At 39.9% G+C, this 14,755-nt stretch overlaps 2 protein-coding genes across 6 annotated transcripts in view; one reads left to right on the top strand and one right to left on the bottom strand.

Annotated features, from left to right (window-relative positions):
• SRSF11 (serine and arginine rich splicing factor 11) overlaps positions 1 to 11,615 on the bottom strand; it is a 48,112-nt gene extending 36,497 nt beyond the window's left edge. For 2 of the 5 annotated variants that reach the window (XM_030823145.1, XM_030823143.1), the window contains exon 1: positions 11,505 to 11,615. The gene's annotated coding sequence lies outside the window, so the exon portion shown is untranslated. The remainder of the gene's footprint in view (positions 1 to 11,504) is intronic. The other 3 variants (XM_030823144.1, XM_030823147.1, XM_030823148.1) reach the window with 3 other exon arrangements.
• The window catches only part of LRRC40 (leucine rich repeat containing 40), a 59,617-nt gene continuing 56,474 nt past the window's right edge, over positions 11,613 to 14,755 (top strand). The window contains exon 1 of the mRNA XM_003260185.4: positions 11,613 to 11,895. Within this exon, the coding sequence (XP_003260233.1) occupies positions 11,745 to 11,895 (151 nt within the window). The 5' untranslated portion in view covers positions 11,613 to 11,744. The remainder of the gene's footprint in view (positions 11,896 to 14,755) is intronic.

Consider the following 14,755-nt stretch of genomic DNA (forward strand, 5'->3'; position numbering starts at 1 on the left):
AATCCCAGCTACTTGGGAGGCTGAGGCAGGAGAATTGCTTGAACCTGGGAGGCGGAGGTTGCAGTGAGCTGAGATTGCGCCACTGCACTCCAGCCTGGGCAACAAGGTGAAACTCCATCTCAAAAAAAAAAAAAAACCCACACACACACAAAAAAAAACCACAAAAAACCCCACAAAGATGAAAGGAGTAATGTGTTGTGAGGAAATGAAATAGGACAGGGGATGGCGGAAAAAGTGTTACCTGCTGAGACCTTACTAAAAGGAAGAAGCAAGCCATTTGAATTTCTGGAGGAAGAGTATTCCAGACAGAGGAAATAACAAATTAGAAAGACCCGAAGAATAAGAACAAGTTTGAAGCTTTCAAGAAAAGAAGACCACTCTTTCTGAAGTGAATGCATTCCAGTTTATACTTCAGAGAGAGACTTAGAAATCTTGTCATGTGGAAAGCAAAGTGAAGGAAGTATGCACAGAGAAGGTTCAATTAGCTCATCTTTGGATATAAGTAAGGGAAAGCTTCTAGTTATATATAAATGATCATTATTATCAATTTTATTATGAGTTAATGCAGCTGGGTTATGGTGGCTCATCCCTGTAATCCCAGCAGTTTGGGAGGCAGAGGTGGGTGGATTGCTTGAGCCCAGTTGTCTGAGACCAGCCTGGCAATGCAGAGAAACCCCATCTCTACAAAAAACACAAAAAAGTTAGCTGGGTGTAGTGGTGTGCACCTGTGGTCCCAATTACTTGGGAGGCTGAAGTGGAAGATCACCTGAGCCTGGGAGGTCAAAGCTGCAGTGAGCTGAGATCGTGACATGGTACTCTAGTCTGGGTGACAGAGTGAGACCTTATCTCAAAAAAAAAAAAAAAAGTTAAATAACCTACCATTTGGCCTATAAGGTCACATTATGGATAAGTGCATGATTTCTGATAGGCTTTTGAAACACAAGAAATAACTTACAGGTTCCCCATAATACTTTGAAGATTCACAGGTAGGACACGTAGGGAACCACTACTGCTACATTGAAAAAAAAAATTAACTGGTGCGTGATATTGGCAGGAAAGCATGTCAAATAATATTAGACAATGAGGCTTTATACACATCCGTAAAACAATACTAATCCTCTTAGTCCTAATGAACAAGTTTAGTTCTTTTCCATCTCAAGCTTCTAAAAAGATCTTTGTATTTAGATGGAAGGTCTTTTAGATAAAAAAGAGCAGACAGGCCACACACGGTGGCCCACGCCTGTAATCCCATCACTTTGGGAGGCCGAGGTGGGTGGATCACCTGAGGTCGGGGGTTCGAGATGAGCCTGACCAACATGGAGAAACCCTGTCTCTACTAAAAATACAAAATCAGCCGGGCGTGGTGGCGCATGCCTGTAATCCCAGCTACTTGGGAGGCTCCTCGAGGAGGAAGAATTGCTTGAACCCAGGAGGTGGAGGTTGTGGTGACTAAAGATTGTGCCACTGCACTCCAGCCTGGGGTAACAAGAGCGAAATTCCGCCTCAAAAGAAAAAAAAAAAGAGCAGACACAGGTATGCATAATCCCTCTACCCACTGGGAACCCTGTTTGCAGCTGGATAAATCAAGTCACTTTTTGTTAGCCACTTTTGTTCACACTAATGGAAAAGACAGTGGAGTCCTCCCAATTAACACAATTATGCAAATCAGCACAAGGAACAGGCCTTTTATGAAAGTAGTTGTTAAATAGCTCTTCCCTCCACCCCCAAGCAAATACATTTTTTGAGGCTAGAAAAGGCAATTTATCAGTCTTGGGGTTTCTGATGCCTAACAATATTCTACTGGAACAAGCCCAGCATTAGAAAAACATCGACCATCACCTATGTGCTAGAAACCACAAATGCCTCCTACAATCTACTCAACTCTTGTAAGGCAGATGGCTCATCACTGAAGTATACTAAGGGAATGCATGCAGCAAAGGCTTTGTGAATGAAGATAGTATGTATTTGCTCCATTTACAGGGAAATTTGGTTGAGCAAAGTATTTGGCTACAATTTTTTTCCCCTTTAGCTATAGAGAGCAATAAGAAGAACCTAGGAAATAAATTGCTGGTTACAAATCCGTAAGTTTTAAAAAACTTATCTGCAGGCCAGGAGCGGTGGCTCATGCCTATAATCCCAGCACTTTGGGAGGCCAACGTGAGCGGATCACTTCACGCCAGGAGTTCAAGACTAGCGTGGCCAAAATGACGAAACCCCGCCTCCACTAAAAATACAACAATTAGCTGGGCGTGGTGGCATGCAACCGTAGTCTCAGCTATTCGGAGGCTGAGGCAGGAGAATCACTTGAATCCAGGAGGCGGAGGCTACAGTAAGCTGAGATTGTGCCAATTGCTTTCCAGCCCAGGCGACAGGGCAAGACTCTATCTCACACACACACAAAAAAATCTGCAGATGTATTTTGATTTCTAGTTCTATAAATTAGATAATATTTCTATTGTATTTCTAATTCTATAAATTTACACAATTTTATAAATATTAATATCTATTTAAAAATCAAATTGTAAATCCCACACTCCTGTTCTTCATCTAAATGAAGGGGAGAGGATAAGGATGAGTTAGCACTAGGGGACTGACAGACAGACAAAAGAACACATGGACACACATACCAGGACAGAAAAAAAGTCTACCTATATTTATTTTCAAATACTTCTTTCATATCGTTTAATATATATTGTCTTCCAATAGCAAGAATTTTATATGTATGTTTTTAAATTGACAGAGCCGGGTCTGTGAACACCCTAAAATTATAGGCAAAAATCTATTTGTGACCATTTTTTACAACTTTGTTTTATGATTAAATAGAGGAAAAAGTAGTAGTCAGAGCATTAAGATTCTGGTGCTTGCAATGTATGCACAGTATTCTCAGCTATAGTGCACATGTATTGCTTGGAAAATCAGAATCAATTTATTTGTACAGATCTGCTTGGCTTTTTTATTTAATCGGCTCAAAAGAAACATTTGGCTGGGGAAGCTCCAGACACTGATTACTCAATACTATCTTCTATGTTATAAAAGATTCTTTTGGAGTCTTAACTGACAAAAAGCCATTGGAGGGAATGCTTCACAATCTTAAAAAATAAAAAAAAGTTCAATGCAAGAAAATATCCAGTAGAGTTATATGTATCTTTACCTCTAATAGTTTCATGTATTTTAATATGTTTTTCGTAATCAAGGAATTAAACATATGCACCATTTGACCTTTTATGTTTTTCCCCCATGCAGTAAAATTAACTTACTCTTCATGAAGGAAAATTATTTTTAAAGACTTACTTAAAACTGGAAAAAAAGTGAAAGTGTACTCAAATCAGTACATTTCATTAATAAGACTGAATTACATTAATTGAATGCTTTTAAAATGACCTTCAATCCTCATAACACTTAAAAGGTGCTAGAGTGATTAATAATGCAGGCCCTAGAGTCAACCTGAAGGGACTTTACCAATTAAGATAATTGTGTGAACTTCAGCTGATTATTTGGTGCTTCAATTTCCTTATTTAAACTAAGAGGGTAATAATAATGCCCATCTCATTGGGGTTGTTATGAGGATAAGTGAGAATACTAATACAAATGCTTAGAATAAATTACTATTATAATGACTATTCTATAAATAAAGAAACTAAGGCTTAGAAAAGTTAAGCAACTTGTCTAACATATAAAGCAGGTAATAGTAGAGCAGGGATTAAAAAAACCAAACCAGGTACTACATCTCACTCCAAAGCCTGTATTTCCACTACGTTGTACTGTCTCCTACTAGGTCTTGTCATAATAAATCCAGAAAAATTTAAACTCACATGAAAGATATAACTCAGAAGAGTTAGTTTACACACTGAGAACAGTTTCTTATTTATATTCCACATTTTAACACAGGTTTTTTGTGGAATGTTAAAAATTATAAAGCAATAAGTTTAATGCTAAATACTCAAACTATATAAACGTAAAAAACATAAGCGGCTTCTATTCTATTCCCTGATTCTACTCCCCCATGTGTGTTCCCATCTACTGTAATAAATACTTCCTCTAATTAGCCACATGAGCTAATGTGTCCCTTATGTGAAAAATGGGGATAATGATGCCATTTGAAGTTTCTAAGATTAACAATATGAATACAAAGCACTTAGCAGAGTGCCCAACACATAGGCACCCAACAAATGTTACATGTCATTACAAGAAAGTCGGAAAAAACTCTCCAATTTCCTCATCTTTTCTTTTTAATTTTTTTTTTTTTGAGGCAGGGTCTTGTTCTGTCACCCTGGCTGAAGTGCAGAGTTCACAGCAGCCTCAGACTCATGGGTTCAAGTGATCCTCCTGCCTCAGCCCCTTAACCCCACCTCTCCAGCAGCTGGGACTACAGGCTCACGCTGCCACACCCAGCTAATATTTTAAACTTTTTGTACAGACAGGGTCTCCCTATGTTGCCCAGGCTGGTCTTGAATTCCCACCAGGGCATCCCAAAGTGCTAGGATTACAGGCATCAACCACCACACTTGGCTTTCCTCATCTTTTCAATTGATGACTAACAATAGTAATACTTGTCTTACTTTACAGCATTATTGTAAAAATTAAATTGATAAGAACCTACCCTATAAACAGTTAAGTTAAAGATATGAATTATACCATTATTAGATGCCCCTTCTCCTTTAAGAGGCTACTGCAATGCAAACATGACACCAACATGAATAGACACAAACAACTGTACCTATCTTTGATTAATATTAAATTAAAACCAGGCATAATGGCTCACACCTGTAATCCCAGCACTTTGGGAGGCCAAGGTGGGTGGATCACCTGAGGTCAGGAATTCGAGATCAGCCTGGCCAACATGGCAAAACTCCATCTCCACTAAAAATACAAAAATTAGCTGGGTGTGGTGGTGCGTGCCTATAATCCCAGCTATTGGGGAGGCTGAGGGAGGAGAATCGCTTGAACCCAGGAGGTGGAGGTTGCAGTGAGCCAAGATCGCATCACTGCACTCCAGCCTGGGCGACAGAGTGAGACTGCATCTCAAAAATGAAAAAATAAATATTAATTAATTAATTAAAAGTACCATGATGTGGGTCAGAACAAAAAAATTATCAAATAACCAAAGCATAAATTTTGGAAAAGTAAAATACTACTCACAACTTTACTAAAATTAAACAATTGTTTCCTAAAAATAAAGTAAAGTAGTTTTTAAGGGCCATGTTTCTTTCCCCCAATTGCCACCCCAGTCACTTGAAACAATAAACTGTTGTTAGTTTCAAGCCACAATTAGCTCAGGCTGAAGTCTAAAGCACTTGGAGATATTGATCAAGTAATTATTTTAGGGGAGGGATGAGATGGCAGAGATGTAGTATTTCTAGGAAATGAGTTAAAAAGAAAAGCAAAAATGTCAGCACCTCTAAGATGGCCATAAATTTGTATTGATGGCTGATAAATTTAGTGTTGAGTGAAAAACATGTACCTCTAGAATGATGATGGCTGGGTTCACAGATTTGCATCATAGGTACCAAGTATTTAAATGTCCACTAGTATTTCAACACTCTGATGATGCATACCTTTAAAATATTTAAGTATATGTAACTGTGATATTGCAAAGGATAGAAAAAAAACAACTTCAAGTAGAAAAAAAATTGTGAGCAGTCTTGAAGGTGTTCTGAAAGCTAAACTAGCACTTACCAAATTGTGAGTATAAATATGTGGCCTAGAAATCTAAGTATCACATTTTAAATTAACAATCTATTGATTGTGATTGTTAACAAACTACCAAATTGTTCAGCTTTTTCTCCTTAAGTTGACATTAAGGATAAAGTCTCAGGGACCATATCGTGTCTTACTAAAACTGCAGGCGAGTTTTGCTATAGAAACAGTACTTGCCATTTATAAACATTTACTGTGTCTCCCTTTTTAAAGTAAATGAAATCGCAAGCAGAATCCTATTGAACAAAATTGTGGGTGGGAGGGGGTGGATATAAAGTCAAATTTTAAAATAGTGGATTTTGATTGAAATTGTTTTTAAAACAGACTTAGTAGTGTATGTGTTAACATAAACATAGGGTTTGGTGCCCTAACTTTACTTCTGCATTACTTCACTAGTTTAAAGCCAAAAAAAAAATCATAAAATCCACACAATTAATACAAAATCTGAGACTTTAAGTCAGAGAACATATTAATCTTGGAAAAAAGAGCAAGAATACTGCACTAGCTTTTGAAGGTTAGGAGTAATAATCACTGTAATAGGAAACACTTCCACCTGATTTAAGAACAACTGATAAACAAATCTCAGTATTATACTGCTTTTTTGAAAATGGCATAAGCAGGATTGGTTTACCACCACCCTTGTTTCAGTTTCTTTTTATAATATAATGAAATAAACCAGAAAACCCCCAAATTAAAAGCATTTTTGATAATTTTTTTACTAGTTCTTCCACCTTCAAGTAAGTAAAACTAACATTTAAAAAAAGCCCTCATATAAGAGGGAAAAAAAATTTTCCTAAATCTGGGGATTAAAATTTTTTTGTGTTGAAAGTGGAGAGAGCTGGGCGTGGTGGCTCATCCCTGTAATTCCCTACAGGGTCTCGCTCTGTTCTCCAGGCTGGAGCACAGTGGCACAATTTTAGCTCACTGCAACCTCCGCCTTCCGGGGTCAAGCCATCCTCCTACCTCAGCCTCCTGAGTAGCTGGGATCATAGGTGCATGCCACACCACGCCCAGGTAATTTTTGTATTTTTTGTAGAGACAGAGTTTCAAGATATTGCCCAGGCTGGTCTCTAACTCCTTCCTGAACTCATGGGATCTGCCTGCCTTGGCCTCCCAAACTGCTGGAATTACAGGCATGAGCCACCGTACCCGGCCAATCCCAGCACTTTGGAAGGCTGGGGATTGCTTGAGCCTGGGAGTTTGAGACCAGTCTGGGCAATATGGGGAGATCCTGTCTCTACAAAACATTAAAAAATTAGCTGGATGTGGTGGCATGAGCCTACAGTCGCAGCTAATGGGGGGCATGGGGCGGAGGTTGAGGCAGGAGGATCACTTGAACCCATGAGTTTGAGGCTGCAGTGAGCTCTGCACTCCAGCCTGGGTGACAAAGCGAAACTCTGTCTTGGAAAAAAAAAAAAAGTGGGGGCGGGGACAGAAAATATTAGAATCAAATATTAAACCTCCTAGAGGAAGCTGTTTGATGATTCAGAAGTATATGAGAAGCAGAGAAAACAAAGAATATACAAATGCATTATTCCAAAGACAATGCACTCTCTCCATTAGAAAAAATTACCATATACGACTCCAATAACAACATAATACAAATTTCAAAGCCACATTTGAAACTATCAATAAAATGCAAAATATGTACTGCCTTCACTGAAAAGAAAAGAATGTCTTCTTGGCCAGGCATCGTGGCTCATGCCTGTAATTCCAACACTTTGGGAGGCCAAGGCAGGTGGGCTGCTTGAGCCCAGGAGTTTGCGAACAGCCTGGGCAATATGGCAAAACTTCATCTCTACACCCCCCCCCCCCAAAAAAAAAGCGAGGTGCCTGTAGTCCCAGCTAGTTGTGAGGCTGAGATGCGAGGATCTCTTGAGCCAGGGAGGTCAAGGCTGCAGTGAGCCTGGGCAACAGACTGAGGCTCTGTCTCAGAAAAAAAGGAAAAACAAACAAAAAAGAATGTCCTCTTCCGGCTACTCTTAAAGTTGGCAATGATAGCCGTGAAAGGAAAACAAATGTGAAATTGCAAGTCTAAATTTTTAAAGAAAACTAAAATGTTCTCTCAATAAGTAACTTTTACCATAAGATAGCAGCTCTCATACATAAGGCAATATTCTGAAAGATAAACATAATACAATTAGAAATAGGCTAAATTTGTTACTTTACACAAAAAGAAACTTCCTAGAATGTCTGCAAAACAAATACACTTTGCTCTTACTTGACTCCATTTTATAAACAAATGTGCTTGCAAATCTGCACAAATAAACTCAATTTACCCTGACTACAATTTCAGACTTCAATAACCCATCCCATCAATTGTACCTTTCATCTGTGTCTTAATAAATTTTAATGGTAGAGACAAGCTGCTCTATACTTTGATAACAGTCCTACTTTCTGTTGTGAAACAAAACTGTACCCTTTGGCCAATGTGATTTCTAGGCTTAACAAAAATTTGGTTTCTTCACTTTCTTCTCTCATTTAGCAAAGAAGCTTGAAGAGGGAAGCCTTTCATCACTTAAATAAAACGAATATAATAAATACTAGCTAGACAATTCCATTACAAAAGGTAGCTGTGCAGTAGTCTCCAGCCTTGACACAGGAGACGTTCATTTCACATTATTTTAGTAATGTATATAAAGTCAATTTTTCTAAAAAAGCAAATACTTTGACTTAAATGCCAGTGTTGAAAAAGAGTTAGAATTTTTGCTTTCAATGTATTCTCCTTAACACAATTGAAATGGGGCTAATTCTCACGTAAGTATATATAACTATTTTTTCATGAAGAAGCTCAATTGAAGTTGATTAGCTTTCAGTTTCCATCCATTTGAGACAAAACATGTTATTTTCTCTATTGCATTAGGTAATAATTTTTACTGTAACTTGCTCAATTTGCACTTACTACATAAATACAATATAGCAGGCTGGGTGCGGTGGCTCACACCTGTAATTCCAGCAATTTTGGAGGCCGAGGCAGGTGGATCACATGAGGCCAGGAGTTTGAGACCAATTTGGCCAACATGGCAAAAACCTGCCTTTACTAAAAAAAATACAAAAAAATTAGCTGGGTGTGGTGGTGTATACCTGTAATGCCAGCTTCTTGGGAGGCTGAGGCAGCAGAAATCACTTGAAGCTGGGAGGTGGAGGTTGCAGTGACCAAGGTTGAGCCATCGCACTCCAGTCTGGGTGACAGTGCGAGACTCCATCTCTCTCTCACACACACACACAGACACACACACACACACACACACACACACCATACACTGTATTACAGTAACTAGTACATTCTTACATATGTCAGTTTGTATCTATTGGAGTTTACCACAAGCATATGGCCACTGGGATTTTTTTTCAGAATTACTCTTTGCCATTAAACAGAAGATACTTTCCTTATACAAGATGAAACAATGTTTTAATACAGTATCATTAAATGTCAATAATGAAATATTTAACTTCAAGAACAACAAATTTAAAAATTATACCTTGCTGTTATTTTTTAATAAATTGAACTAGGCAGGGTGTGGTGGCTCATGCCAATAATCCCAGTGCTTTGGAAGGCCCTAGATGGAAGGATTGCTTGAGGTGGCTCATGCCTGTAATCCCAGTGCTCTGGAAGGCCCTAGATGGAAGGATAGCTTGAGGCCAGGAGTTCAAGGCCAGCCTTGGCAACACAGACTCGTTTATACAAAAAATAAAAACAATTAGCTGGGCATGGTGGTGTGACGGCTACTCAGGAAGCTGAGGTGGGAGGACTGCTTGAGTCCAGGATTTCGAGGTTGCAGTGAGCTGTGATCGCACCACTGTACTTCATCACGGGTGACAGAGTGAGACCTAGTCTCTTAAAAAAAAAAAAAAAAGAACGAAAGAAGAATCTATTGTAGGGGGAGGGGTGGTTACTGTAAAATTTTGTACTCGAGCAATTCAATTCTCCAAAGGTGGGTTGTTACTTCCCCAAAGGTAGGCTGTTACTACGAAAGAGAAAAAGGTGGTTCTTTAATAAAGAAATCTTCTTAAAAACAACTGAAGTGTCTCTTACAATGATTGCAGGATTAAAAAAAAAAAAAGCAAGTTGGGAATTATGAAAAGCCACTAGGGAAGTCATGGTGATTAAAAAGAAAGGTTTTGGAGACAGATCCAGGTTCAAATTCGCAGTCATGCTATTCAGAGAAATTTGTGAGGTTGGGTAAGTTTCTTTACCCCTTTTAGCCTCGATTTCCTCATCTGCAAAATTAGTCACTGTGTTAAATAAGAAATAGCAAATAGAGGTATTATTAGCACTGAGCCTGGTATGGGCCCAATAAGGCAGCTATTTCCATTACTGTGAAGACACGCTGACCAGGGACCTCATTAATAATCTTGCAAAAGCTGCTATGGTCATTTTCCTTTAAAACTCAGGCTGGGCACGGTGGCTGACACCTGTAATCCCAGCACTTTGGGAGGCCGAAGTGGACGGATCGCTTGAGGCCGGGGGTTCAAGACCAGCCTGACCAACATGGCGAAACTCTGTCTCTACTAAAAAATACAAAAATTAGCCAGGTGTGGTGGTGCGCGGCTATAATCCCAGCTATAGGAGAGGCTGAGGCAGGAGAATCACTTGAACCTGGGAGGCGGAGGTTGCAGTGAGCTGGGATCACGCCACTGCACTCCAGCCTGGGCGACAGACGAGACTTTGTCTCCAAAAAAAAAAAAAAAAGGACAAACAAAAATCCACTCTTTGCTTTTTTAGTAGGGTAACAACTATTGGTAACTTTCTCTTGTTCGATATTAATGTAAAGGACTCTACAGATATAAGAACAAAAAGAGTAGAGTTAAAAACCGAATTTTACAGGTAGCAATAACCTGGACTCAGGTAAAAGTGCGTGATGAAGAATTTGTCAAAGGGCCTTCATCCTAGCTTTCAACTATTCTACCAATCCTCAGTAGACTTGATGGGGGTTAGAATTGTTTTCCCTGGCATATGCTTTTAAAACAAAATCATTTCAGGCAAAAGAAAAGTCTAGCACCCACGATAGTACATACTAGGCACGATGAATCTTAATAATTACTTGTTGAATGAATCAGTAAGTTGTACATTTCAGATGAAAACTTTAATTTCCTAGGAAACATCGACTTATATTGAACAAAATTTTCATTTGCTATTATTCTGGACTCACCAAGAGCTCAAGATTCTAGTTTTTACCTTCACTTATTTCAAAAACCTTATGCGGTAGGAATTATCCCCAAAGTAATGAAAAAAAGGAATGAGCTTTAAAAGCGGTTGAGTAAACTGCCTAAAGTTAAGTTTCTAAAGTAAAGAAGCAGCTGAGATTTGAACTTGCTTTTTAGGGCTCAAAAATCCAAGCTGTCTGAGCTTCACTAAAGTTTGTACCACGACTTGTCTCCCTAAACTGTCTGATACACAGAACATTTATTAAATTTTAAGGATTTTTGTTTTTGTCTTCTATGTTGCCAGTCCTTCCATTTCACATTACCTCCTTTGCCGGGTAAGCCATATACCCTCAATACAACGAGAATGGTGTCAGAGTACAGGCCTTGAGAACAGAAAATCTGTTTCACTCCCTACGCCGGAGGTCTGGCGCCACCACCACAAGCGACAAACACAGGCTGGGGTCCAGAAAGGCTGCCGACCGCGCCCAGATCTCAAGTTTTAGTCAAGGCCCACGTTCAGACTAGAGAGGGGAGAAGAGAGGGCTATCTTTCCCCACACCCGCGCCACGGTGGAAGCACAGAGGAGAAGGGTGGAGTCGCAGTGAACAGTGCAAACAATAAACCCGAAAGCCCCTCTTGAGCCCGTTAAACGCACTTACTTGATAGAAGTAATTCCAGGACGCTAGGCCGGCACCGGCAACGGAAAAGGCTTCTCTGTCCTCCAGCCCAGGCGCTGGTGCTGACGACATCTGGTCTGCGCCGCGGAGAGTGAAGGCCCAGCGCGAGACCGCGAGCCCAGCGCCCAGAGCGCGCGCTCACGAAAGGAGCGGGGCGTCCCGACGGCGCCACCTTTAAGCGTCACGGGTGGGGCCGCAGCCTCTGGACCTAGGACTCTCAACATGTCGCGCCCGAAGCGGATGGCGGGGCAGGATCCCCGCGCCGGTTTCAAAGCCGGTGGAAGAGACTGCGGTACCTCGGTACCCCAAGGGCTATTGAAGGCAGCGAGGAAGAGCGGCCAGTTAAACCTGTCGGGCAGAAACCTCAGTGAAGGTAAGACCCAGAGGTACGACCCTATTGTGTCTCCTGTCAGAAAGCCTTTGGCCCAGGCAACCTCCCTTTTCTCTGGGCTGGTTTGGCCCCCTTTCTCAGACTGCTAGCCAGAATTTCTGTGCTCTGATCTAATCCCTGTGCTCATTTCGACCGGTTTGGTTAGCCCAGTTCAGTTCCTTCCCAGGTTCCCGCAATCTCTGTTAAAGGGACTCTGCTAGAAATACGGTCTGAATTTAAACGGGGCGCTTTCTGGGATTCCCATATTCGGTGGGATAAGCAACATAATACGTGACGAAACTAGCTATCAAATCGCGGGCAGATCTTTTGTTTCTTTGGCCCTTATTTTCCTCCTCTTATTTTAATCTTCAAGGGCAATTACCGAAGCTAAAATTATATATTTTATCGGCCCCTTTGTGAACCTGCACTGTTCCCTGCGAGACGCTCTTCTGTATGCAACTGTGCAGAGTCCTAATTACGAGGAATAATGAGTATATTTTCATCTGACAGATGCCACACAGAGTGTTTGAATGTGGGGACATCCTGAGAAACCTGTTAAAGACCAAGAAGCACAAATTTGGATACCATGAATGAATGGCCAGATGCTCTTCTGATTGTCGTGTGTGTGTATGTGTGTGTGTGTGTGTGCGTGTGTGTGTGTAAGAGAGAGAGGGAGGGGAATGGAGAGATGGAGAAATAGAGCATTTTTCCTGTAATGTTTTTCTTCATTTACATTTAGGTTTTAAGACTGATTAAAACCTTCCGTTTTCCTTCTAATGATTGCTTTCTTATTGTGACATGTATAAAGTAGATTAGGCAAGCAAATGCTTGCTGAATGAATGAAAGGACATATGACATAGAATCCCTACTCCACCTAAAAGAGTTTTTGATCAACGGGAACATACGCATTTTCAAACTACAGTTGTGCATATATATATATATATATATATATATATATACTTGGTTTCCCCAAAACCTGAAACATTTTTCTCTGAACTTGCATACCTAAGTATCATGCTAACATTCTGTTCTCTTACCTGTTTAATTTTTTTAACAGCATTTATCACTATCAGAATTTATATCATTTATGTTTTTTGTTTTCTCTGCCCTCCAACCAAAAGGTTAATACCATGAAGTCAGTGAGCTTTGTTTTGTGCTTTGTTGTATTTCTATCACTGAGAATAGTGCTTGGTACATAGTAGAGTCTTATTAAATTTTGCGGAAGCAATAAGTAAGTGAATGAGTATTCTCAAATCATAAGTGGTGTGCTAGATGTACTTATTGACTAGACTCAGGTGGTTTCGTCTGTTAAACTTTAAGAGAGCACGTGGATTCTGACTCTTAGGTCCGTGATGATATGGATTAGAACTGCTTAGGTTATTGTTGTATAACCAGAACCTAACACTTTACCTGGTACATAAAATGATTTTAAATGAGTGAATAAACAGTATTTCATAGGAGGGAAAAATATAAATGGCAGAAACTCATGGTATTTGTAGCTTATATATAAAAAAGGAATCCCTGTTACTATAATATAGAAGGTCTTTCTCTGTCTGGCTGTATGTAGCCTTCAGTTTCATCACTTGTCAGTGAAACTTTGATGGGCAAACCACTATAATTCTGAACTATTTGTAGTTCGTTACGGAGTCATGCTTCTTATCTTCCTATCTTTGCTCACATAACATTGAGATGGTTAATCACTCTGTGCCCTAATTCCTCATTAGTCATAACGGACCTATTAAGGTCTAAATGAGATAAAATGAAGTAAAGTGCCTGGTACATAAAAAGTACACAGTAAAAATTCACAATTGCTGTTATCATGGCAGCACCTTCTAGTTGGTTTCCTGGAGTTTTTACTTTACATCTCACTCTTGCTACTCCAGAGGCTGAGGCAGGAGGATCACTTGAGTCCAGGAGTTTAAGGCTGTAGTGCCTTATGATCGCACCTGTGAATAGCCACTGCACTCTAGCCTGGACAATATTGTGAGACCCTGTCCATAAACAACAACAACAACTACCCTCACACTCTAAATCCTAGTGTCATTACCAAGAGTCATTTTTCCAAAACAGATCTTACATCACTCAAAACGTTTAATGATTTCCCATAGCCCAGAAGATACAGTATAGGTAAAGTTTTTAGCACAGCATACAAAAGCCTTTCTAAACCTTTCCCATAACTATTTACTTTGTGGCCTCTTTTCAGCATCCTATACTTTAATAAGGATAGTAGCTCATGCCTGTAATCCCAGCACTCTGGCAAATTGAGAGGCAGGAGGATCGCTTTGAGGCCAGGAATTCAAGACCAGCCTGGGGCAACATAGTGAGACCCCATCTCTACAAAAAATGCAAGAATTAAATGAGCATGGTGGCGTGCGCCTGTAGTCCCAGCTACTTGGAAGGCTGAGGTGGGAGGATTGCTTGAGCCTGAGTTGGAGGCTGCAGTGGGTGCTATGATTGTGCCATTGCACTCCAGCTTGGGCAAGAGAGTGAGATACTGTCTCTAAAATAATAATAATAATGACACTAACAAAAATTACCTTTCCCCCAAACAACCATACTTTAAAATTTTTTAAAGAACTGTTTTGATGAAAGTTGAGCAGATGGTACATTATATTCTCATATACCCTCTGTCTCAAGCTTACAGTTTCCTCTGTTATTAACATCTTGCATTAATGTAGTACATTTATTATAATTGATGAACCAATTTTGATACATTATTATTAACTGAAGTTCATAGGTTTGTTAGGGCTCATTCTTACTGTTGGACAGATCTATGAAATTGACAAATGCATGTCATATATCCACCATTAGAGTATCATACAACATAATTTCACTACCCTAAAAATCCCCTGTGCTCTACCCA

This window comes from Nomascus leucogenys, chromosome 12, assembly GCF_006542625.1.
Source record: "Nomascus leucogenys isolate Asia chromosome 12, Asia_NLE_v1, whole genome shotgun sequence".
Classification (NCBI taxonomy): Eukaryota; Metazoa; Chordata; class Mammalia; order Primates; family Hylobatidae; genus Nomascus; species Nomascus leucogenys.